The sequence below is a fragment of the Dermochelys coriacea genome, chromosome 27 (assembly GCF_009764565.3).
Source record: "Dermochelys coriacea isolate rDerCor1 chromosome 27, rDerCor1.pri.v4, whole genome shotgun sequence".
Classification (NCBI taxonomy): domain Eukaryota; kingdom Metazoa; phylum Chordata; order Testudines; family Dermochelyidae; genus Dermochelys; species Dermochelys coriacea.
The window spans coordinates 14,279,057-14,305,727 of NC_050094.1; the positions used below are offsets into that span (position 1 = coordinate 14,279,057).

The 26,671-nt window shown below is 45.0% G+C and overlaps 2 protein-coding genes across 5 annotated transcripts in view; one reads left to right on the plus strand and one right to left on the minus strand.

The window, feature by feature from the left end:
* Positions 1-26,013, minus strand: part of ACLY (ATP citrate lyase) — a 49,898-nt gene extending 23,885 nt beyond the window's left edge. For 2 of the 4 annotated variants that reach the window (XM_038385305.2, XM_038385300.2), the window contains exons 1-7: positions 25,889-26,013; positions 10,823-10,994; positions 7,619-7,741; positions 5,001-5,063; positions 3,959-4,149; positions 2,714-2,793; positions 1,769-1,899 (exon numbers count right to left, since the gene is read on the minus strand). In XM_038385305.2, the coding sequence (XP_038241233.1) occupies positions 1,769-1,899; positions 2,714-2,793; positions 3,959-4,149; positions 5,001-5,063; positions 7,619-7,741; positions 10,823-10,981 (747 nt within the window). In that variant the 5' untranslated portion in view covers positions 10,982-10,994; positions 25,889-26,013. Of the gene's footprint in view, positions 1-1,768; positions 1,900-2,713; positions 2,794-3,958; positions 4,150-5,000; positions 5,064-7,618; positions 7,742-10,822; positions 10,995-25,179; positions 25,561-25,888 lie in introns of those variants that run through there. The other 2 variants (XM_038385301.2, XM_043503517.1) reach the window with 2 other exon arrangements.
* A 305-nt stretch (positions 26,014-26,318) lies between these two features.
* Positions 26,319-26,671, plus strand: part of ODAD4 (outer dynein arm docking complex subunit 4) — a 31,104-nt gene continuing 30,751 nt past the window's right edge. The window contains exon 1 of the mRNA XM_043503518.1: positions 26,319-26,482. The gene's annotated coding sequence lies outside the window, so the exon portion shown is untranslated. The remainder of the gene's footprint in view (positions 26,483-26,671) is intronic.

Consider the following 26,671-nt stretch of genomic DNA (forward strand, 5'->3'; position numbering starts at 1 on the left):
AGACACCAGGCTACAGTCAGTCAGTTGCTACTTTGGCAACACCCATCTATTTGTATTTCTATCCAGAAACCTAGAAATCAGAAGTGAAAGAAAGCTACTCAGTTTCATCTAACCCTGTCCCTTTAGAGGCAGGGCAGGGCTGTTTTCTACCATATGATCTCCTGGGCTTTGTCCAGTCCAGTTTTAAAATGTCTCGTTACTGGACACGTTCCTCCTGACCACGTAGGAGTTAAGACCACCCATCTGTAGGTAAAGAGCCTTTGAGAGTGTCATGCAGAGCCAGTTATAACTTGACTGGGCTGCACCGCGGTTTAAATTTGTCTGTATTTGTTCTGTCACTTCAAGATGGGAATTTGACTTTGCTGCCCATGTTCAATTTTTGAAAGCTCCCAGGTTTCATGTCCCCACATGCCTCAACTGCAAAAAAAGTTTCCCCAAACAGTCCTTTACGCCGAACTCCACTGTTTCAAAATCTCTCTGCTGACCTTCAGTGACGTAAAGTAGGGGAAGGATGGTACCAAAACACCCTTGGTCATACACTTTCTAACTAAGCTGCAGCCAGAGATTTAATCACGGAGAAGAGCCATCAGTTGGCTCGCCATTGTGTTCTTTTACCAGGCATGCTAAGCACTGTAATGAGAGTTCATTAACATTCTCAATGAGCATAGAGACGCAATAACCTTCAGAGTGACTTGCAGGGGGACGATTCAGACAGGCTGAAATTAAACAAATCCATTGAAGAGCAAATTGAGTTAAGTGTTGGCACCCAGCAAGTTACATGGCAGGAAAAATAAATAAATGGATTTCTTGGCCATATTACAAAAAACCTTTCCTAATTTAAGCATCATTAGGATTATTAAAATGAATGGTCTGCACGACAGACAAGTCTTCCAGAAGGGCCAAGCCAAACATCTGAAAAGATTTTGCATAATTAGTGTGTTGCCACCACACCCAACCATCTCGGATGCTGCTGGTAGCCTCTCTATATGGAGTAGGATTTTTAGAAGTGCCTTAAGTAGCATTGAAGCACAATTTCTGTTGACTTCAATGAAATTTGTATTCCTAAGGTACCTGAAAAATCATACCCAATTTTTTCTTGTTCTTGATTTTGCAGGCCAGCAACTGGTTTCAGAGGTAATATTTTATTTCGGAGTCTGATAGAGGAAAATTCTCTTCTTGGATCAACACATCAGACTTCAGCCCAGACAGAGATTTTGCACAAGTTATAACTCCTGAGCGTGTGTGTGGGAGGATTATAAACAGAAATGCTGAGTGACCATTGACTCTAGAAGCACCATCAGCATGATACGACACGGCAAACAGCTACCGTTAGGTAATATGGCAGGGGCTTTCCTTCCAACACAGACAACACTTGCACAGTATTAAAAATATACAAAAACCCCACCACACACAGTAGCATACCTGCCATTTAATTCAGTGCAGTTAAATTTGATCCTCCAGTTAGTAAGGAAGGTAAAAATTCTAAATGAGAGAGAAGAGAAGAGCAACCCAAGGAAGATCCATGCAATGATGAAAAATGGCTACAGCTAAGAGTACTGTTACTGGCATTATGTGAATAACAAATTAAGTACTACCATGAGCTATGGGCCACATCCAGTATTTACCAGGTCATCTTTGTCAGAAACCATGAACTATGGTGACAGGGTTGTATAAGAAAGGGACGCCCCATCTGTGTCATGCACACTTTGATTTATGTGTATAGAGAATGGTTTCTCGTTAACTGTGCAATGATGGATGTTTTACTTGCCTCTGGATAAGCCTCTCTGCCAAAGGGTGGGGGGAACTCCACATCCCCCCATTTCACTTTGCAGATGTAGTCAGCAGTAGCGTCAATCTTTGCAGCCAAATCCAGAACGTAGACGCCATCTTTAGTCACGACTGTATTAAGAGATGCACCAGAGTTAGTCTTTTGCTTGTACATCCTTTTGCATGGATCATCAATATGGATTCCCCAATAATTGGATATTTTGTGATGCTTTCTATATTAGGAGTGGTGGCCTCTGTTTTTTTCTTTATATTACTGACTTTTGGGGAAGGTCACCTCTATATAGAGAGCCATCCCAGAGTCTATACCCACTAAGTTCCCCCCTTTTTTGGGGGGGAAGAGGAAGGGTCTAATTCCACTATCCATGGCAAATGGACACCACAAAATTCTGAGCGTCTGTTTGATGCTCATAGACCACTTTGTCCCCTAATGGGGACAAGTTACCCATCAGGAACACACATTAGTACACCAAAATCTACAACAGAGAATTTTAAAAACCTGTATGAAAACTGCAGTCTGCTTGCACAGAATTTATCATGCAGGGATCTTTCCATTGCTTTCTTTAAGCCATTCAGAGTATTCTATAGCCAAACCAGGCCAATTACCTCATTAGAGACATCTTCTGAAAATGATCCGATTCCCTCCTGTGTAGGGCCCCGACTTTACCTAAGATTCACCCAACAAAACTTTCTATTTGCCTCAGCCAATTATAATGCTAGAAACTAACACATGCAGGATACAGTCTGTATCTCAGAGGTATATAATTAACTACTCATAGAAAGCCTATGCATTTTTTTGCATCACTTTTGCTTAGGTATTACTTTGACCTGTATAGAATGTGGAAGGATGAACAAAATATCACTGTTAAAACAAACAAAGCAACCCTGCAGTGATTCTTCTACCCTCTCCCCAGAACATCAGAGTTACCTAGTGGATTTATCTCCAGGTATGTGAAATACAAGTCTTCGTAAAGGTTGAAAAGGCCAGATATGAAGCTAGCCAGGACACTGCACAAAAATTAAAATACACAAATTCATTAGAGCAGGTAGACAGATAACAGATATAGAAGAGCCTGTCCCAGTTCCTTTATCATCTGTTTCAGAGTAGCAGCCGTGTTAGTCTGTATTCGCAAAAAGAAAAGGAGGACTTGTGGCACCTTAGAGACTAACAAATTTATTTGAGCATAAGCTTTCGTGAGCTACAGCTCACTTCATCGGATGCAGTAGCTGTAGCTCACGAAAGCTTATGCTCAAATAAATTTGTTAGTCTCTAAGGTGCCACAAGTACTCCTTTTCTTTTATCATCTGTGTCTGTGGAGAACCTACCTCCTATCAATTTCTTTCATTCGCATTCATTTTCAAGGGAAGATGTCTGGGTAATGACTCAGAGGTCAGGACCTGGATGACTCAACTTAATTAAACCCCCACTAAAAAAAACTGCAGAGAAAACATTATCGTCTCAAGATTGTCATCTGATGTTTCCATCTGGTTTAATCTCATTAGGAGGCAGAAATCTCTCCGTCAGATGTGCATCTTGTGTCTGAACTTAACTTCAAGGCCCATTAGCCAGGGAAAGGAAAGACTGGAGTGAACAAGAGTAGATCTAAGAGCCTGATGAGGTGCATCTCAAAAAAAGGCCTTCAGCAATTATTGCATTTCCAAATAATGAATAATGAGATTAGTTACCTGCATCTTCTTTAACTAGATGCTTAATGGTTAGCTTTGAAATCTGCAGATCAATCTGAAATAAGCTTTTGAATATCAAGAGAGGCTATAAAATCTCAAGTAGCTCACCCAGGACAAGGAATCATACCTTTCCATAATCAGCCACCAACTACTGGATTCAAGTAGTTTTACAAGCCCTGCAAGACATAGCAATCAGACTCCAGGAATTATCCTGCCCTTACATAAAGAATCATGGGGGAAAAAGGGCTGTCCTTGGTCTGAAGGTAAAATATGCCTTTTGCAGTTCAACAGGAAACACAGACAACCCCAAGGAATTTAGATAGTGTGGGATGCGGTGCACATTCCCGCCCATACTCATAAGCCATAGAGGGATATTCATGGAGAAAAATGAGGACCACTGAAACGTGAGAGCTTTTGGGAAGGAGAGCTGACATACAGAACAGTGAAACTAGGGGCATACAGGATGTAGAATTATATTCCTGCTTACTCTTTCTTCTCCTCCATCGCGTGCACCAAGAGATGTTTTTTCACATCGGATGCACTGAGCTTTTCATCCACCCTCACCAAGAGCTTCTGAGCTTTGGCATCAACATCTCCCACGTCCACACCCCCTTGATGGTGGAAGAGCACGTAGTCCCCCTCGCGGGCAGCATAGATGCATACGTAGAACTCTTCTTCCTGTGGCACAGATAAGGGGGATGGACATTTGCTAGTAAGTCACACCCAGCAATGGCACTGCTTAGCCAGGGGTGCCCAAGTTAACTCATTGAAAAACCCAACCCAGGAGTAGTTGGTGTCCATCAGAGACGTTCTTAATGCATCCCAGGGAATTCTATAGACTATTCCTTGATTGTGCTTGGAGGGGCAGCCTGGGGAGACTTCAGGTCCCAACACATGATGCTCTAGTTAGATCCCAACAGCTTCCACTGGGCATATCATATCCCAGGACCTGTAGTCTTCTTGGTCAGATGCAATCTGCTCCCATTTTAAATAGATGAAGTACAGGCTACAGATGCCTGTTAAGGTGCCAGCACAATCCTCATTTGGGGAAAATGAGGGAACCTCAGTTTCAGATGTTGAAAGTAGCATATAACCAACACCACAGACCGAGGCAGGGGAAGATTATGTGGTAGCTACATCTCCCTAAATATCACGCAAATTGTCTCACTTCAGCACTCTCTTCTTCCTGCTTGACAGCCACCAGATTGGAGGAACAATTTATTGCCTGTTCCCATGTGATCTTTACTGCGGCAGGATCTCCTCCTGGTGGGGAGGAAAAGCAACCAACCAGTGCAGCTGTAAATCACTGTCTCTATGCAGGTTTCAGAGTAGCAGAAGTGTTAGTCTGTATTCGCAAAAAGAAAAGGAGTACTAAGATTCTAAAGCTCTCTATTTCTCAGTGACAACATGGTCAGCCTCATCACCTTTCTGACATCCACCCAAGTGCTTGCTTTCTCCACCCCTAAGAGCAGTCAGTCTGGGCCAAACAAGATTTGGGAGCACTTTTGTGTTTTAATTGGAATACCAACCTGCTTGTGAGGGACGAAGGGCTCGATCAGGAAGTTCTTAAGGATACCTGTAGCTTTAGCAATCTGTTGATAGGAGAGAGAGAGAGAGAGAGAGAGAGACACAGACAGACAGACAGACATTAAAGTTTCACGCAGCAGCCACAGCTAAGACATGGCAGAAATACACTCCAGGATGTCTTTAACACTGCTCTGACTCAAATTGATTCCCAACAACCTCTATTGGTTGGAATGTGTATTCCTGAAACCTGTATCTCCACACTCCAGCATCACAGCGCATACTATTGCTGCTATGAAGACCACTGAACTAGTCTATGGCATTTCAACACTCACATGAAGCTTCAGGAAGCCTTCTCAGGGCTCAGTGTCTCCCATCTCCCCATGGTCTATTCTCTCCAGAAAGCTGGCAATCTATGACATTGTACTGACATTAATGTGAAGTCAGTCTTCCCCCTTTCCGATGACCACTGCTGGGCTTACTCAAACTGCAATGTAATAGTAGTTTGCCACTTCACGTCCCAGAAACACAATACTTCCAAAGGGCAACACTCAGTTCAGTACTAAGTGCTACATGAGATGCATGTACTGTCCCTCCCTTAACCCTTCAGTAACTAAAACACACTCCACAGTGTTATTACCAACGTGGGGCAGGAGGACCCAAATTTTCTCATTGAACATTGTTAATGGCTGATTTTCTGAAGGGTTATCGTCAGATGAATAGCCAGGTTTTGTCCTCTTTGCCTTGGGCTGACAGCTTACATCAGCTAGGGCACACAAAGGCACCAGAACAGCTTTATTCTCAGATGAATGGCAAAAACGACAGGGCATCAACATAGGCTGCAATCCATTTGCCCAGCCACAGGCAGCAGCTCATAGGCTGGGTTCTGACAAGGCAGGATGCAGTCAACACCCAGGAGATCAACACCCACATCATCCCCGAAAAGCAGGCTTGGGAGGAACCATTTCCCAAACAGGCTGTGGAGGGACAGAGACCTGTCCCCTAGGCTCACACTATGGGTTATAAATATTAGTGATCACCTGGTTTCAAATGCCATCTTAAGTCATCATGTAAAATGAGTTTGGTGGTTCTTTAATAGTAGACAGTTGTCCAGATCCCCAAACCAGTGCGCAATTTGAAGTGATCAGCCCCTGCTCACAAGACCCCCAAGACTGGGATGTCAGTGGGCTGCAGGACAGGAGTGAGGGTTATCAGCAGAGTTATGTAAGGCAGCTTGCAAAACGCAGGGTTAAAACTCCAGATGCTCCCCGGGTTATGCAAGACCCGACTTACGCAAACCTGCACTTACGGAAAAAGTTCTGTAAGCTAGAAATAGGAAGGGGTTTTTTGGGGCACAATGGTCGGGTATACGTTTCCGACTTATACAAAATTCGAGTTACGCAAGGTGTTTTGGAACAGAATGATTGCGTAAGTCGGGGAGCGTCTGTAGTCTAATCTGCCTCAGTCTAACTAGTGCTATCATCCCCCACTTTCACAAGCCCTGAACATTAATTTGGAGGGCATGGGGGGAGAAATGTATAAGAAGATAGAATAATCAGGTCTCCAAAAGGTCTGTTTTATGGATAACAAAATGCCTTGTCTGATTTAATCTTTTTTTAAATGAGCATTTTTTTGCCTGAATTATTTTTTTACGCCTTTAAAGGCTCACATTTAGGAAAAACGGGAAAGATATAAATACCGGGCCAGGAGCCCACGCCCCTATACTGAGCCCACTCATTCAGACATGGCCATTGCATTATCCTCAGCAGTTATGTCAACACCCCTTGTGTCTCAAGGGGCAGCCCCACCTGGATGCAGCTGCCTGCCCCATTTCACAACGTCCTTCAGGAGTGGCTTTGCAGCCCCTGCTGTGCATCTCAGGGATGGAGCCAGCTGTATATCAGTCACAGTAACAACAAGGCCTTGGTTACCTCCAGGCAGCACGACTCCATCAGCTCCTGAGATGCAGAGGCTGAGATAACAGGTGTCTTTATCATCGTCAGAGTGTTCCCAGGAGAATAAAAGTTACAAGACAGCATCCAATTAAAATGAGGACTGACATAAAACTCCAGTGTCAGCCAGCATATAGTGACTAATGCACTGGCTGGCAACAACGAAGGAGCGATGTGAGGACTTTGCTTTTAGGTCAGTCTTGTTACAGCTACTTTGGGCACCAGTAAAATGGAACAGTCACCCCAACGAGAGGCAGTGCTGGCTCTTAAGTGGGGACAAATATTTAGAATGACACGAGAATTCAGTGGGAATTCACCACGTTTTTCTACTGACAGTGTTTCACAATAGGCTTAGTCATTGGATATAGATAATGGGTAGTAAGTCGACTGAACTGCGCCATCAGTGGGCTACCAAATGCTGCTTAATTCCCAACAGCAGATACACACAGGTCAGATTCTCCTCTCACTTGGTTCTCCATCAGCATCACTTCAATGATTATTCCTGCCTTACACTGGTATATAGAAGAGGGATAACCTGGCACACAGAAAACATACAAAGCCCGCTGAAGATCAGATTTATAGCACGAAAGGGTCGAGCAATACAAGTGACTTTTCATCTCTTCACTGCTACATCTGCCATTAGAACCTTGACCAATACACTCCGTACCTACCGTAGTTTCTTGTCCCAGACGGAGTTTGAGCCAAGCCTTCACCTGACCCAGGTCAAGATTAACTCCAACTAATCCGAGCTTCCCACGCCGTTTTATTAGCTGGTCTGGCTTCACCACCAGACGCTAGAATATCAGACACGAGGGGTCGAAGGAGAGAGAAAAATCAGAAGCTTTGAGTTAAGCAGACAGTCTCTGCAGATAATTAAACAGAGTTTTAAATTAAGTAAATTCTCTGTAGCAAAAATGTCCTAGGGGAGAGTTTGTTTAACCTATTGGCTGGCACCCAATGTACTATGGTTGTTAGGCAAAATGTACTCTTAGTGCTGCCCTGGATACAAGGTGGGAGATTCCACCAAATTCAAAAAGAAGGGGGGGGAAAAAAAACAAACAAAAACAAAACCCACCACACAAAAAAACGAGATCATAGCCACAGAACAAACAATGGGGCAGAAATCCACAGCTACAATACAGGCAAGTGTGGGTTTTGGTGGAGTGGGGCATTAGAAGAGGGACAGTCAGATGAAGCCTTCCTGGAAGCATCATGGCTGAAAACTCACTTGGATTTTTGCTCATATTTGCAGAGTTTTGTTATGAGCCAATCAAACATAATCCCAGGAATTCTCCAAAAACTGTGTGATCAATTTCCCTTTTGTTCCGACACTTAACCTGACTAAATTCCAACTGGGCGGTAACATTCTAAATCAGATTTCACTTGTCGTTTCATTTGGATACAGGACCCGTCCTAACTTCCTGTCCTGAACTGATACAGTTTGTTACTTTGTGCTGTTAAAAAGCTGCCTTTTATTTACTTCAGAGGTTGCTATATGTCAGTAGGGATATAATTTGTTGAGTGCTTTGGGATCCTTGAGTGCAAGTTGCGAGACCAGCTGTGATTAGAATGAGACTATCAAAAGGTGATTTGTTTAACTGTTCTCCTTCCCTGAGGATCCACACTGAACAGTGTTCACTATTCCTTTGATTTTGCAAATTGCTTCATCAAAATGCACCATTAACTTAAGCTTCCCTGGTGAGCAGAGGCTTATAAAGGCAAAATTTCTACTGAAGTAGAAACACGAAATGCCAGAGAAACCAGCAAATGCAATCTGACTTCTCACAAACATGAACTCTTTTCTTTACCGTCCCAACAAGCTCTGCACATGGAGATTTGCTAATGCCAGGGATAAGGCTAGAATTAGGAGTGTATCACATTTCAGTGACCCACAGTAGCTCTCTATCAGACAGCTGCAGAAAGCTCCGCTTAAGGGAAGTGCATATCTCAAGCTTACATAGGTCACTTTTTGCAGAGCAGAGAGAATTCTCTGCAGTGCTCTTCCCTTCCTGTTCTGCCCATTACCATCCACTCAGTACAGACTATAGCTTTAGTGATCTAGGTTATAGAGCAATCGTTCTCAACCAGGGGTATGTGTACCCCAGAGGTATGCAGAGGTCTTCAAGGGGATACATCAACTCATCTAGATATTTGCCTAGTTTTTCCAACAGGCTACATAAAAAGCACTAGCAAAAAGTCAGTACAGGCTAAAATTTCATACAATGACTTGTTTATACTGCTCTATATAGTATACACTGAAATGCAAGTCCAATATTTATATTCCAATTGATTTTATAATATGATAGAGAGTAGGCAATTTTTCAGTAATAGCATGCTGTGACATTTTTACAGGTTTCAGAGTAGCAGCCGTGTTAGTCTGTATTCGCAAAAAGAAAAAAGGAGGACTTGTGGCACCTTAGAGACTAACATTTATTTGAGCATAAGCTTTCGTGAGCTACAGCTCACTTCATCGGATGCAAGCTTATCCTCAAATAAATTTGTTCGTCCCTAAGGTGCCACAAGTACTCCTTTTCTTTTTGTGACATTTTTGTATTTTAGGTCTGACTTTGTAAGCAAGTAGTTTTCAAGTGAGGTGCAACTTGGGGGTATGCAAGACAAATCAGACTCCTGCAAGGGGTACAGTAGACTGGGGAAAGGTTGAGAGCCACTGGTATACAGCAACGACAAAGCATTGCAGTATATAACATGGTGATAGCAGTGTCCCTTTGCTGGACGGACACCGTAAGCCCACAGACACTTCAAAAGTTCAGTAAACAACTCCCAAAAAAGGATGTGCGCTGTCCACAGTTCTTTTAGGGTTCCTGAAAGTCTCCCAGAGATGCTGCTGATATTTCCCAGCCGCTGACTCATGCAGTTAAGTGGTGAGCATTTAATTAGTTACTGGGCAGGTGCCATCAATCAGCAAGAAAATGGACAGTGTGGAACATCCATGTTCTGCTAACCAGTGGCTTAAAGTAATTAATAGCTGGGAAGGAGCCAGGTTAGCCAAACAGAAAAAGGAACTCTGAAGAGATGCTTGCTGCTCTATGCGGAAGATGCATGGCTAGGAAGCAGAAAAGAGAGACTTCACAAATGAAAGAACAACAGACTTACCTTACATTTTTTGCTCAGATACAAGAAATCCAACACATCTACTTACCGAAACCCAAAACTAGTCAGAGTGAAGGCCAGTCATTCTAATGCTATGATCATCCTCAACCCACCGTATAGTGCTTGGGTAAGGAAAGCGTGTCGGAACAGTGCACATTATTGGGAATGGAGACTGAAGTATCTAGAGCGTAGTAGCTACATGACTACCTCACACTCAAGTTTTTTTTGCTAACGTGGGCCAATCTCTTTGTCTGCTGACATTTGTTTAATAGGAGTCACTCAAGCCCTCAAATAAGCAACGCAGTCAGGTTCCTTTGACACCGATACAGCATTACTGAAGCCATATTTATCAATTCTCAGTGCCCCACTGCCACGTTGGGTTACTTTCTTCCACATTTCCTGGCATGGACCCTACTGGCTACCGACACTTCACGACAGCACAGCCAAAGGGCAGAGTTCTACAATGCAGGCCACCACTGCCATCAGCTTTAGAGAACCGGCATGCAATGATCCAACTTACAGCCATCGTGGCAGTAGCCATGCTATAGTACAAGTTAGATGTGAGAGCTGGGAACCAGAAGACCATATGCATGGGTTCTAGTCCCAGCTATCAGACTTACAGTGTGACTTTGAAGGCAGGTCATCTAACCTCCCACTCTGTAATTACCCACCTCACAGGAAGTATGTTGTATAGCCTAGTGATTGTAAAATCTCAGAGACCCTCCAATGAATGGCACTGCAGAAGGGCAAGTCACCGTGCTTACCTCAGTCAGGAGCCAGGGGTGATCCTGAATCAGCCGATCCCAGTCGGTGTCTGATGTCACTCTGGCATACCTGAAGCGGTTCTGAATGGCTGAGGACGTGCAGATATATTTGTACAGGAACTCCTTCCCAGTCTGCTCAGATATGGCTTTGGCCGACATGGCTATCTAGTAACTGAATTTAAAGTGAGACATAAGGTGAGTGATGTAATATCTTTTACTTCCTCTAGACCTGAGGAAGAGCTCTGTGAAACACGAAAGCTTGTCCCTCCCACCAACCGCAGTTAGTCCAATAAAAGATATTATCTCACCCACCTTGTCTCTCGTATCCTAAGACCAAATACAGCTACAAAAAATTTTTTATATAGACAGAGACACTGACTCAGATTTGCAGACATTTCATCCCTCAGGTTCAATGAGAACACAAGGTTAAGTTAAGTAGAGACATTAATCCAAGTGCCTATCCAAACCTCCAGGCTCCATCTTATTATGAAAAAAATCTACAAAATTCCACTGATCAAGTAAATAGTCCCCATTGATCAAAAACCTCACCCTATTCAACGACTCTTAACACCCTATCCATTTTCCACCCCCGGGGGGGGGGGGGGGAAGAGGGGCCTTGCAGCAAAACTGGAAAGCCACCCAACTCTGCACTGGAGGAGCCTTCACAGCAGATGACATGTCAGGTCCGTGCCTCCCCACCCCCTACAGGCAGTACAACCTGCCCACAGCTACATACGTCCCAGACACCGGCTCTCTCAACACAGGGTCAGTAGGGTAGTATGACAGAAACCCCTCCTCCAGCCCACTACTTTCTTCCAAAGTATGTTATGTTTCCAGCATTTCCTCCTGATAGGACCCCTATTAAAGTTACGATTCTTAATGTTTTAGGAATCACTAATCAATGCTCATCTCTGAACAGAAAAACACCCTCTATTATGTTTGTCCCCCCCTTGTTTACAATACCACCTCACTTTATTGTTCTAGAACAAGTGACCTCAGAGCAGTCTCACAGCATCTAGTTTCCTATGGGGGAGGAAATTTTATGTGCAGAATTCTGGAAGGGGACGAAGTGAGGTGCTGGAAGTTCTTAAATTCCTTTCCCCTTCCAAAAGATGGGCTCTAGGACCAGCTGGGAATTCGCTCCTTTAAAGACACCAGCACACAAGGCTCTATATTCTTGGAGTTGCAACTTTGTTTTGGATGCAACATCAAAGTACCAAAAAGTGTTAGTTATAAATGGCACAGAAGTGTTTATTGCTGGTACAAGTACATGCTGCTTATAAAAATTCTTTATTGAACCCATTTTCACGTGACAGGCACCAGATCAAAAGCTTGTGACCTGCAGAGGTTAACAAACGGCTCCATTTTTTTTCTAAGTGGTTAGATTGCTGACGAACTGGCATAGCCAACAAGTCATGGATTTCTGGGCATGACAACAGTGCTCTTCAGGCTACTTGTCTTAGCAGGACTTCCCTTTGCCAAGCCAGGGATGGCAGTAAATGGAGGGGTTCACACAAGCAAAGCTCTTTCATTCCAGTTTCTTTTTTGAGAAGAAAGAATCACTTACATTTCCTCTCCCTATTTTCGTGAACCAAGAACTACTCTGAAAAAGATCAGCAGTGAGGAGTGGAAGAGCAGAAGAAAAACAAAACCCCCCAAACAAACCTTGTAACAGTCTGGCCATGGAAGTGTACAAATATGACTTGGCAAAGACAACTGGCAATCCCATCACAGGACAGGAGCCAGATAGCACATACAAATCCATGAAAGGAAGCAGTTTAAACAGATACAACAGAACCTACTCTGTGCTGCTATTTCTTGTAATATCTTATGCTTAAGAAGAACCTGTGCCAAGGTGGGCAGTTTCTCATCTTTGACTTAGCTAGGCCCATGACTGGGAATCATTAGCAATCATTATAAAGAGAGTTTGGGGGCAGAGTTTTAAAATTTAAAAAGGAAGGAATACGCTCGATGGAGAAAGATGAGTCATGCAGCATTCTCCATACAAATCTGGATCTAACCAGGAGACTCAGGTATGCATTCAAAGTGCTCATGGAGGTGGATAGCTGTACTGCTGCATTGGCTGAATGCAAGAGCGCAGCTCAATGCTCAAGACCAGGCTACTTTCTGACTAGGCTATAGCACAATGCAAAATGAGTTTGCAGACTGACTGATCAGCTACATTAGAGTTAAGTTATTTGCTTATTCTGAGACTTTCCTAAACAAACAATGTTATAGTTTCTCAGGGTGGAATTTTAGCCCTCTCTCAGGGATGCGTACATCTGGCAGGTACTAGATTACATGTTCAGCCTTGGTGTCTACATGCAGTCATCTCACAATAGCTGTAGCAGCAAGCTAGAGTTTCAATCAGATGTCCATCATTATGACGGATTTAGCAACAGCATGCAACGGCACTTCCTCTCCCCTCTACAATCAGGTGACAGCAGGATACAAAAAACAAAAACCCAAAACAAAACCAAAAAAACAAACCAACCCCCATCATAACATTATCTCAATGCTACTAAGAGCAGGTGGGGGCAGGTAACAGGTAAGTGGATATGCTGCATGCCAATGGATTAGCTTCAAACTAACATTTTATGACCTGGAAGGCCTGCTTCATAGCTTCAGTGGATTGTCTCCAGATCTGGCTATAAACAGAGTTGCGCAGATACCCACTTGGTGTTGCTGGAGCTACTCAGCTACACTGCGGAGAGGGCTGCAGCACGAGGCTCCTTTAGTGCAGTGGTTTTCAACCTTTTTTCATTTGTGGATTCCTAAAATATCTCAAATGGAGGTGCGGACCCATTTGGAAATCTTAGTCTTCAGACCATAGGTTGAAAATCACTGCTTTAGAGGAACAAGAGGCTTGATTGAACAGTGGTGAAATATCAAAGGCATGATACAAGACAGTCTCAAGGAGAAGGAATATATAGAATATCGACAGGTATGTCTGGGTACATTGAAAAGAAGCCAGCAAAGTGCTTGTACCCAGAACTTTCAAGTGTGATGATTATGGCTAGAAGATGACCTTCATCCTCTTTGCTCACTACAGAGTCCAATCTGCTGAGTCTACTGTCAAGAAGAAGTTTTCTGCCCTTAGCCCTGCAGATGCCACAGAGCTTTGAAAAAGCAAGCTGGATTCTATTGTGCACCAACATGAGCAGCAGAGTTGTTTTCATTGCTGAATCTTGATTAGCAGGGAAGCTAAAAGAGGCAGAAAGAACAGTTGCACCATTGGGAATCAGCTGGATTTTGCAGCACCAACAATTAGAAGGATCATCTGTTGATTTGCAAACTGAGCTAATTAGATCTGCAATTAGCAAAAAGGAGCTGGAACGTCATCCTTACACAATCACTTTCTTGACTATAAAGTCATTGACACAGATTGTTTTGAACAGGTATATCCAGGAAAGCAAGTGAATTCCTTCCCAGGATGATTTACTGCCTAGTCAACCCCGTCAACCTTTCATTTTAGACAGCAAAAAGAAAAGGAGTACTTGTGGCACCTTAGAGACTAGAGACTAACAAATTTGTTAGTCTCTAAGGTGCCACAAGTACTCCTTTTCTTTTTGCAAATAGAGACTAACACGGCTGCTACTCTGAAACCTGTCATTTTAGACAGTGAAGACCAGGCGTGATTGTGTATTGAGTTAGTAGCTGGCACAGGTAAGTGCAAGCTTCCCTGCCCACCCAGACACAGCTCTGCCAATCACCTTCACAATAGCCAGCATGCTATTTTTGGCAATTTGTATAGAAGCACTCAAAGCTTTCCATTAGCTTTTTGCTTTTAAGTGATACTCTTTTCGGGAGCTTGGAGAGCTCCTGAGCCACGTGTGATCTTTTATTTTGTCTGATAGAAAGCTACAATATACTTGGCTCCCACACCCCATGGAAATTCATCAGTTGCCTGTTTTAAAGTATGCCAAAGGGCAGCCTCAGAGAAAACCAATGTCGCATTTCACTGCATTAAGATACAAAGTATGGCAAATCCATTACTTACATATTTTAAAGAGCTAATTACAAATCTTGCATTTTGGGTTCTTTCGGGATGAAATACTAAAGTTCTCATAACAGCACAGATCTGCAAAGCACTACAGTACAAAAAATTAAATAATGAAAGGCCCTATACACATACGTAAAATCATACAGGTGACTCAGTCAGTACGCCAAGGTTCCATTCCTACCTTTGGGAGGGCAGTATATCTAGTGGTTAGAACAGGAGACTGGAAATCAGGATTCCTGGCTCCCATTCATAGAATATCAAGGTTGGAAGGGACCTCAGGAGGTATCTAGTCCAACCCCCTGCTCAAAGCAGGACCAATCCCCAACTAAATCATCCCAGCCAGGGCTTTATCAAGCCTGACCTTAAAAACCTCTAAGGAAGGAGATTCCACCACCTCCCTAGGTAACCCATTCCAGTGCTTTACCACCCTCTTAGTGAAAAAGGGTTTCCTAATATCCAACCTAAACCTCCCCCACTGCAACGTGAGACCATTACTCCTTGTTCTGTCATCTGGCACCAGTGAGAACAGTCTAGATCCATCCTCTTTGGAACCCCCTTTCAGGTAATTGAAAGCAACTATCAAATCCCCCCTCATTCTTCTCTTCTGCAGACTAAATAATCCCAGTTCCCTCAGCCTCTACTCATAAATCATGTGCTCCAGCCCCCGAATAATTTTTGTTGCCCTCTGCTGGACTCCCTCCAATTTTTCCACATCCTTGTAGTGTGGTGTCCAAAACTGAACACAGTACTCCAGATGAGGCCTCATCAATGCTGAATAGAGAGGAATGATCACATCCCTTGATCTGCTGGCAATGCTCCTACTTATACAGCCCAAAATGCCGTTAGCCTTCTTGGCAACAAGGGCACACTGTTGCCTCAGCCAACGTTCCATCTCATTTTTGATAGGCCATGTGTGCAAAAAGTTTCTTCTGTACAAATTGTTATGCTTCTATGCATGCAGTGTTTCAGCGTGTGCACGCACACATGCACACAGTTTAGAGGGAACAGTGCTCATAGCCAGCTTCTTGTCCACTGTAACCCCTAGGACCTTTTCTGCATAACTGCTGCCGAGCCATTCGGTCCTTAGTCTGTAGCAATGCATGAGATTCTTCCATCCTAAGTGCAGGACTCTGCACTTGTCCTTGGTGAACCTCAGATTTCTTTTGGCCCAATCCTCTAATTTGTCTAAGGTTCCTCTGTATCCTATCTACCACTCCTCCCAGTTTAGTGTCATTCTGCCATTGATTCGCTGTGTGACCTTGGGACTCTTCATGATCAGAGGCTTCCTGTGTCTGTTTTGTCCTCCCCCCGTCAGGAATCTGTGAAATGGGGGAATACTAACCTAATCCACTGGGCAGCTGTTAAACCTGGGGTATACGAAGTGCTTTGAGAGCCTCTGATAGAAAGGCAAGAGTGCTGTTATTGTGGGTTATAACACTGCAAGCCCACGAAAAGCTCATTGAAGGGTTTACAAAACTTGTATTCTCTATTAATTCAGCTGCTCTTGCTGCTTGTTCCTCACTTGACCTCATTGTCCTGAGTTTGTGACATCACAGCTGCTGTGGCAAGAGTGGCGAGGCCAAAGGGTTATGACACTGGCAGCAGTTAAAATGTTAAAAGCAACAAAGATCCTGCTTTCATTCAAGGGTTCCTTAGTAATAAAATTGGTGGGGGGAGAAGCAGTAGGACTCTATCCTGGGAAAACTCTTCAGCAGCACTGACTACTATTCCCATGACCATGGGGATAGAGAGAAAACTGAAAATATGCTACTATCTGCAGAACTGTTCTGCACAACCGTCAGCAGAAAAGTTTCCACAAGACATCAGCAGGTGCCTGTTCTATGCATGGAGTGAAGGTCTGCCATCAGTCACTAAGACACTCGGAGCAGGCCTGGCTAATTGTCCATACCCGTTCTTTAGCAAACATTCGAGCAATAGCACCAACTCGAAGTGAAGTGCATGCAACATTTACTGCAAAAAGACCTTGTTGTTTTCCAACAGTTAAGTAGCTCAGGTCCCAAACCTCATAGGCTCATTTCAATCATGGAGGGCCTCACAGCTATACCTACTGCCAGTGGGAGCAGTGGGCGCTCAGCTCCTCTGGGCCAATAAAATAAATAAATAAATAAAAGTCTCCCTTACACACACACACACACACGCCCCAAGGTCACGCCCACCTCCTGTCCATTTGCTTGCCGAGACTCTATTGTTTTTGCTTTCCTGATCAAATCAGATTAGTCTTCTTGCAGCATTAGGCTGCAATCCTGCAAGCTACATGCACATAGGCAGACCCCTACACCTGCTGCTATAGGGTCAGGACCTTAGCAACATTCTTCAACTCAAGGGAGGCGTAGGATAAAGTTGGTGAACCTGTTAGATTGCTAATCCACAACACTCTGACTAGCTAAGGAGCCATTCTAGGGACCCTATGCAAGCTGGCACACAGGCTTACCACTAGGATCCAGTTATTTCATTATCATCCCATCCTCACTGAAAGGATGACAAGCACAGTTGAATGGGAGACAAGACAACAGAACAAAGGACAATTAGTTGGCATTTCAGAGTGGTTGGTCCAGACTTAACTTCAGAATATGCCACAGACATTTATTTGAAACAGCTGCATGATACTTTGCTCCTTTGTATGCGCAAACAGAGCTCTGCTGAATGAAAGCTATGTACCCTGCCTTTTCTGATGGGTGAATCACTGTAGTAAGAATTACATTTAACATAATTTACTTTTTATGAGACATTGATTTCTCATGGAACCAGCCTTCACACATGCCTTGAATAGATCTTGTTGCGTTTACAGAGGCTTTGCAAAAGAACAATCTCTGCAACAAAAGTTATTTTGAGGGTGTGCTTTGAGTGCAGTAGCATGATCTACAAGGGTGTAAAACTCAACAGCTTTTCAAGCATCACCATTAAAGTTATACACCAACATCAGAAGGGCAAAAAAAGATTAAATGACTATTAAACTGGAGAGATCTGAGGAGTTTTCATGCTTTTTGAAGGGCACATTCTTCCCAGTGAACTCCGGTAACTTGATGCTCTGTTCCTCTACATATGCCGGTCATATAGTATCAAGTTGTGCTGAAGAAAATGACAGGAAGGGCCAGAGCACATCTTGGGGGAAATTCAAGCTACTCCCCGATGGATGAAGAGGTCAGATCACCACCACAAATCAGCCAAAGAAAAATAAAAACAACCCCTATTCCCAGCCTCCACACTGTGCCTCAGAATAGCCTCCATATTCCAGAGCCATCCTCATTCCCCAACTTACTAAGGGGGGAAAAAGAGGTTTTGCAGACTATTTGGATCAGATTCTGGCCCAAGATTCTAGCTGTTTTTTTCACATCCTGTAGTAGATGCATTTTTGTGGGAAGACCAGCTGAATGATTCCACACCAGGAGTTGAACAATCTTTCAGCATGGAATGTTCTACTACAAAACAGAAGATTTCTAATTCACTGTATTTTAGGTCATAAGGGCACAATACTATGGTTAAAATTATAGCCGCAGAACTGGACTAAGTGGTCCAGAAAGCACCAACCCCCTGTCAAGAAAAGAACAAAATTATTAGAAATCAGCCCAGCCAAACAAAATCCTTAAACCCAACCCTGGACTCAGCTACGGAGGTATTTGGGAATCTCCTCCTTAGACAGAGTGTCCTGACAAAAAGAGGACTCTGCCCAGCCCAATCTAGCTAGAAACCACTAGATCGAGAACAAGGAAAATCCAGTTGACTACAAAGGCCTAGATTTTTAGGAGGGCGAGAGTCAAGAAGATGAACTAGAGGGTCGCACATTTTGTTGCTTCTGCAGGCCAAGCTCACTGCACATACCAGGGGCCTCCTGAATTCCTCCATTCCCCAAAAGCTCCTTGTGAGCCATTTTGCCATCCCCCTCTATGTCAGGATTCACTGTAATCCCCCACCCCTCATGCCTTTCTCTCGCCCCACCAGGACAAGTACCTCTGCGCTCCTCATTCCCCTCCCTGCCACATGCTGGGGTTCTACGAGTTTCCATCCCCCATCCTCCTCCTCCTATGCCAGGGATGCTGTGTACCCCCCCGTAATGACACCCCTCCCCACATGAAGGGCTCTGTATCCACACCTATTCTCCCCCCTTCAATTAAAGGGGTTCAAGCCGCTGGCTCCACTAACCAGATGCCAGGGGCTCTGCGTCCCCCATGTCTCTCCCTTTTCAGTCTTCTGATTTTCACCAAAATCGAACAGGATTCTTCTGCCCATCAGTGCCTAGAACATTCCCTGAAATGGTGGAATTGATCAGATGCCATGTTCAAAAGTCACTGTGTTACATCCAGACAGACAGACAAACAAGAGAGGAATGCCACTGAGCTAAGTGTAAGGCCCCACAAACTCAGCCCATAAACAACATTACATTTACTTTCTACCAAAAAGCCTAGTAGCTTTAAGAGGACTAGATATTTAAATGGAAAATGAGAATCTACAGTTATGTTCGGAAGGCCATATACTTCCAACCAATCTGTAAGAGGATATCAGCCCTCCTACTTCATGGTTTGAACCAACCATTAGCTAGCAGATTTAGGAAGAAACTTCCCCTCTGGACAGGTTATTCCATAAATTTTCTATTACAGGGTTTTGCACCTACCTCTGAAACTGCTTGTACTTGCTACTGCCACAGACTGGGCTAGACAAATCCCTGGCCATTCCTAATTCCTATCCCTTCCTGCTGTAAGGAGAAATTATACATACAGGAGTGGATACACATTACTTGGCAAGAGGGTAAGCTACTTCCTCTACTTTGCTGGGGCCAGTTGCTAAACAAAATTCAACATGGTTCTTCCAAAAAGCTTTCAATTAAACTGTGAAGGTCTATCCACTCTGGGGTTGGTTTCCTGCAAAGATGCTAGTTACTGTGTTAAGAAAACCATGAGTTTTCAAAACATTACCAGTTCATAAATAGATACCATCTTTACAGACATCCCAATGCTCATTAGGAACTCCAGAGAGGGTACAGGAAACTGACAGAGTAAGTCACGTTCTCTGGGGCTCAGAAATATTTACCTCCCTCTGCCAAAACAGATGTCACCTGTCAAAGCTGCTAGAAGGATGTGTTCTCAGGAAAGTCATTCAAGCACATTAACAAGGGAGAAGAAAAAAAATATTCATACTGATGAGGACAAGCTAGATAGGTCTGAGTAGCTGAACACTGATTCTGCTGTAACTTGACAGATGCATATAACCTGATCTGGTGAGGACCAGCTGAAGGCAAAATACCGCCTAGTGCAATGGCACAGGATAGAGAAAGTCAGAAGGGGCATTTTAGGCAAAGGGAATCAGGGCAAAACCCCCTCCTCAACTTCTGAAAAGAGTTCCCTGGGATCTGCAGTGTCCACTAAGAGCAAGTGAAACACTGGATTTTAAGGAGTGCTCCAAAAGAAACTACACACCTGAAACAGAATGGAACTCAGATTTGTCTAACTGGGAAAGAAGAGAGGACCCAGTATTTTAGGGATTTCAGAGCAGGGCCACTAAGCCATTCCCTCTAGTAAAAATTGTCAAAATTTGTTTAGGAAGGAAAATCTGTTGGGAATATTTAAACTAAAATTTGCCACTATGTGACATCAGCCCCCATTTCTGCGAACATTGTGAAATTGGTGTTGGTAACAAGAGGAGTTTATAACTGGTCAGTACAGAGCTACAAAATCTTAAGTGTCTCTTCAGGACCAGTTACCAAGATGACATTTGAGTTAAGTGTCCCATCTAATGTTCAGTTCAGATCTATGAAGCAGCAATTTTTGAAGCTTAGGGGAAGGGAAAAAAAACAAAAAAAAACAAAACAAAAAAATCACGTATTCTTCTAAGAACAGTTTCCCTGCTCACCTCCAAAGAAAAGCCTTTCCTAGGAGCAAGGGCACCCAAGCACGGTATCTGTTAGATCCTGGATAGAGTTCCTGTTTACCTAGCTACCAGGAGAGAGGAACTTTTAAACTCCCTCTCTAAAGCAACAGATGGCAGATCGGCAGAAACCAATTTAATTATAAAACAAACAATGATCTTCCCCTTCCAAGCTGAGCTCATGTCAGCAATGCCGGGCCTTCCTCATCATTCAGCTGGCCCCTTGCTTTTCAGAAGTGAAAAGTCAAACCTCCGACTGCCATAGAGTTGCTTTGCCAGATCTGCTGGGGACCACGTTTATGAATCTTGTTTGTAAAACCAGTAATAGATATTTAGCATCAACTAACAAAATCTGAACTCTGGATAGGCGCAGCCAAAAATCTTAGCGGTTGTGGCCAAATCTGCTCCTCTTTTTCATGACAGAAAATGTCTGAACTACTACCCTGGTTTCCCAAGACAGCATGGAGCTCACTGCTTGGGTATCAAATATCCAGTCACACTTGACAGAGCAAAGTGTTTATTCATCTTAGTAGCTCACCAGAGCTTCTGTCAAGGTGACATGCCAGTGCTGCTTCAAAATACTCTAGAAATACAAGACACTGAGGTCAAAGCTTTCCTGGGAGATATTAGCACACAGTAGCTGTGGATATGGACATAGGCACATGATAATTTCAGGCTTAATTTCAGTTGCTTCAGTCTTTACAGGCTCTTTTGAAGATGGGCAAGAGGTCCTATCTTGCTATTAATCTTCCTTCCTCAATTTTGAATGCCTGGCCCTAGTAACAGGAACACCTGTATTCTCACTAGGGGAGGGGGAAGAGCAGCTATGAGAATGAGAGAGATTAAAGACACTCTGCCAAGTTCCACTCATATTGGACCCTGTTCCAATCACAGGTCCAGTTCCCACTCAAGTTCCTGGTATTCTGCTCCCAGGTCTTGTCTACATTACCCGCTGGTTTGACAGGCAGCAATTGATCCAACTTGGGTCAATTTATCACATCTAGTCTAAACGCGATAAATCAACCACCGAGCACTCGCATGTTGACTCCGATACTCCACCGGAGCAAGAAGCAGAGTCGACGGGGGAGCGTCAGTCATCGAGTTACCACAGCTATTCACGTAGCTGAAGTTGCTTAACTTAGATCAATCCCCCCCCCCCCCCCCGTGCGGACCATGCCTGTTACATGGAAGCAAACCAGGGGCTTACTTATGTCTTGTCCACACTTGATTCAGAACCATGCTAGCTAACTGCAGTCACACTTGAACACTGCTGATGCTAGTAGACAAGAGATTCTCATCAATAGTTTAGCATGGTGATGTAATGCTCAAAAAAAACCCCATGGACTGGACCCCTTTCCGGGTCATTCATTAACAACAAGACCAACAAATAATAATCCCGGCCCACAGTGGCAAGGCAAGCCACATCAGCTCCCTTTTGGTAGCAACATACCTAGTTCTGATAAAAGCATAGGCAGGGTTTTATCAAAGGGCGTGGAAGGAGAACAGTTCAGAAAGTGAAGATGGAGAGTTTACACTCCTGGTGTTTGTTTTTCCCTCTCCAATTCTAGAGATGTCATTTAGGGTCTCTGGAAAGAGCTAAGAGGCTGACATTGTTTAAGAAAGGATCAAGGGAGATAACAGACAGTAAACACAAGCCTCCATTTAATCCTTGGATGTCAGATTATTTCTGCATGAAATCCTAAATCCCAGCACCATTCAGCTGCAACAGGATCAAAAACCAAGAGGTCCTTATTGCCATGTAAGGTTTCAGAGTAGCAGCCGTGTTAGTCTGTATTCGCAAAAAGGAGTACTTGTGGCACCTTAGAGACTAACAAATTTATTTGAGCATAAAAGTTTTCGTGAGCTACAGCTCACTTCAAATGCATCCGATGAAGTGAGCTGTAGCTCACGAAAGCTTATGCTCAAATAAATTTGTTAGTCTCTAAGGTGCCACAAGTACTCCTTTTCTTATTGCCATGTAGGAGACTAGAGTTTGAATCCCTGGCTCTTGAGGCACTAGGTCCCCCAAGTACATCTTGTTCCCCACAGGAACAGAGAAACACCCAATATAGAGAACTGAACATTGACTAAAGGGAGAGACGAGAGTGATCTAATGCCCTGAGCAGACGGCTAGCAGTTCTGAACCCAGCTCTAACATCTTTTCCCTGTGTACCTTTGGGCAAGTCCCTTAACACCTTTCTCCATCTGTAAAATGGGCAGTGATAGTATAACCCTGCCTCCTGGGATGGGTGTAAGAGAACTGCTTGGACTGCACTCTGAACCGTTAGTATCCAAATTCTACCCTCACTGTGTGTGTAGAACTCCTCAGTAGCGTCATTGGGAGTCCCCTGCTTGGAAGGGGGCTGAAACATGTCCCTGTATCAAAGGGATATTTTGCGTTAGAATAAAGAAATACTGTGGCCACAAGGAACCAGTCATACCATCATTTTGGGAGGGGCAAAGAGCGGGCTTGGTACAGCGCTCTGCACATTGTGGGCACTACTGGGATATAAATAATACATTTAAAGGATGTGGCCGATAGGATATTAGGAAGTTAAACAGAAGAGCTAGGCATAATATATTCAACATACAGATAGGATTTCAGCTTGGACCTTTAAATGCTTGGATGCAGCTGAAAAATGCAGTTCTAGGCAGAAAAATGTGAAGTTTAAAATTCTTTTGCTTTAAAGAGCAGCAAAAGAGGAAGAGGTGTCCGAAACAAGCAGGCAAAAGAGACCTTGGGAAGTGGTTGTTTAGAAAACCTACGAAGCCTTTGGTTCTATTCACAGCTGGGATGAGAGATGAGGCAGGCTTCTCAGTCATTTCACCAGAGAACACAGCAACCAGTAAGAAGGGATAAGACCCCCAAAGGGTCTCTGGATCCAGACTTGAGGAACTGCTGCAGCACAAGCACTAGAACAGACCGGGCCTAGAGAGGCTATTTGAACAGACAAAGAAATCAAATCTTTGTGATCCAACAAAGAAAACAAGAGCCCTTTATCCAGGCTTATTATAGTTCATGTTTGTGCTAAGCTCATTTGAAATAAGATGGTATGTTTATTATGTCTTTTCAGACAAGATCTCAGAACCCTTCAGAGAAGTGAAGTGTCTTGCCCAAAGTCACAGAGCTGACATCAGAACCCAGGAGATCCCGATTCCCAGCTCCATGTTCAGACCACACTACTCCCCATCTTCAACTGTTAGCCTCAGTGTTACAGAAACCCTGGGTATACTAGCAACACACAGAATTCTTCCTTCCAGGGCCTTTTATAGTTCATCTGTAATATGTAGCAGACCAGAAGAGCTATTGGGACCAGCGTAAAGAGTAAATACCTCCAGTATATCACCACCACCTCCGGCTTCCTCCCCCTCAAAAAATGAGAGATCCCAGGAAAGGAGAATGAGACCTGCAACTTATGGGGCTCAAATATCTCACACAGCAATGACAACAATGCCTAGAGGTCAATAAATCTGACACCAAGATATTTAAACCCCCATTACAAGTTGGTTAATTCATTCTCATCAAGATCTGAATCACAACACCAGAGACTACACAAATAAAGTGATTTTAAATTAATTAGTGCTGCTATTTTACCCAAACGACACTAGACCCAGGAGTTTGATTATCTAGCAACTGCCTTAGTTATGCCAAATCTGCAAGACAGAACATGAAAGAATGAGTGCTAAGAAGCAATTGACAGGTAAGATAGAAAACCAGAGGACGTGAACATTTAAGGTTCTACATAGCATCTCAGAGTCTAGGATAATCAGGCAAGAACTAAACTCTCTTGAAATTCTTCTGCATTTCAAGGAGGAGGAGGAGGATCTAAGCTCAAAGACTCATTTTGCAAAAATGCCAGTCTTGGGCACAACTCTTAGTTTTCTGAAGCCATCAGTGCAGCTACAACAATGTCTTGCAGGGGCTGTTATTGAAAACTAATCTGGGTATTTTCCCTTTAGAACGGATTACTGCTTCACATGACTAACGGCCGAATAGGTATACCTTCAATTGCTGTCAGAGTCAGTAAGAAATAAAACTTGTTAAATGGGAAAATTTTGAGAGGTATTTAAAAGGTCTGTTATATGAGACAACAGGTGAGGCAGTGGCAGCATGATGTAATGATAAAGCAGACAGAGATGCAAACATGCCAGAGAAGGAAGAAAAAAATTAATCTAGGTTATCTAGTAGTTTGATTTATAGGAATAATAAACATTGCTGACAATTTGTCAGACTGGGTTTATGGCTCCTGGACTTTCATAATTCTTGTCACACCTGTAACTTTAAAAAAGGTAAAAAGGTCAGATCAATGGAGAATTATTTGCTTAGTTAATTCCTCATTCCTGACTTTGCCTCCATAAGGAAGTCCAGATTCTTCCAGGCGTACTGCAGTGTCTATACAGCCAAAAACTTACAGTAGCAAGGTTTTGAAATTGTGTCGGCCCCGGCAAGGGAGCCTTAGGGCCCCGTTCTCACCTTGTGCTGCCATTTACACACTCACGCTGCACTGGTGAACGGCTACCAGATCAGATGGCTGGCGTTTCCCACGGACTTTGCACTGGTGTAAATAACCGCACAAGGTCCAGGGCAGTGGAAGATTAGCTCTGCGTCAGGCCAGGTCAGCAGCAAATACCAGAGCAGAGCCAGACACGCAGCAGCAGCAGGGTGTAAAATGAAGTGCGCGTCCCTGCCACAGGCACTCCGCCCCGCACAGCCACCGGCGGGGCACGGCCCAGCGCCCGCCCGCCACCACCGACAGGCCGCCCGATCCGGCTCCAGCAGCGATCGGCTTCGCTCCCCCGCCAGCCTCTTCCAGGCACGGGTCCCGACCTGCGCCCGCTCCTCGCAGCGGCCGTGCGAGCCAGGGGGCGCCCGCTCCTTCCCCCAGAAGAGGGGGCGCCCGCTCCTTCCCCCAGAAGAGGGGGCGCCCGCTCCTTCCCCCAGAAGAGGGGGCGCCCGCTCCTTCCCCCAGAAGAGGGGGCGCCCGCTCCTTCCCCCAGAAGAGGGGGCGCCCGCTCCTTCCCCCAGAAGAGGGGGCGCCCGCTCCTTCCCCCAGAAGAGGGGGCGCCCGCTCCTTCCCCCAGAAGAGGGGGCGCCCGCTCCCCATTGCACCCCGGCTCCCCCCGGCGCACGGCGTTTTGCAGAGGGCCCTGGCACGGGACGGGCTGCAGAGCCGCGGACTTACCCCGGTGCGAGCGCGGCCCCGCTCCCGGCCTGTGCCCGCCCCGCCGGCCGCTCGCTGGCTCCTTTTGTTCGGCGCCCGCCCCGCGGCTCCTGGGGCCAGGGGGCGCCCCGCGCGCGGGGATTGGCCCGCGCCCTCCCCACGTGGCCCGGGCGCCGCCGCGCGCCTCCCTCCCCCCCGCCCCGGGGGCTCGTGGGAGTTGTAGTTCTTGGCCCCTGCTCCCCCGCCCCTGCTCCCCGCGCGGCGCTCCATTGGGTCACGGTTCGTGACTCGCCCCGGGAGGGGGGGGGGCGAGACCTTGGCTCACTTCCTGCACCCCGCCCCCCCCCCCGCCGTGCCGCGGCCGGCCGACGCGCCCCCCCACTTCTGCCCCTGGGCTCCTCCCCCTTATGGCCTGACAATAGGGCCACGTCTGCCCGGCCAGCCGCGCCCCGCCTCTCACCGGGCTTCTCCCGCGCGGCCCATCGTGAGGGTTTGTAGGAGGAGCCGGGCCCCGCGAATGGCAGCAACAGCTGGGGCCCGAACCCCACCCCGGGCCTCCCGCTGAACCCGCTGCCTTTTCATCGCAAGAGCGTGGCTCGTATTTTGTACCTACAGGTGCTTTTTGTGCAGGTTTCGGAGGAGCAGCCGGGTTGGCCTGGATTCGCAAAAAGAAAAGGGGGGCTTGGGGCACCTTAGAGGCGCACAAATTTCTTCCACCAAAGGCATCCGCTGCAGTGAGCTGCAGCTCAGGAAAGCAAAAAGAAAAGGAGTACTTGTGGCACCTTAGAGACTAACAAATTTATT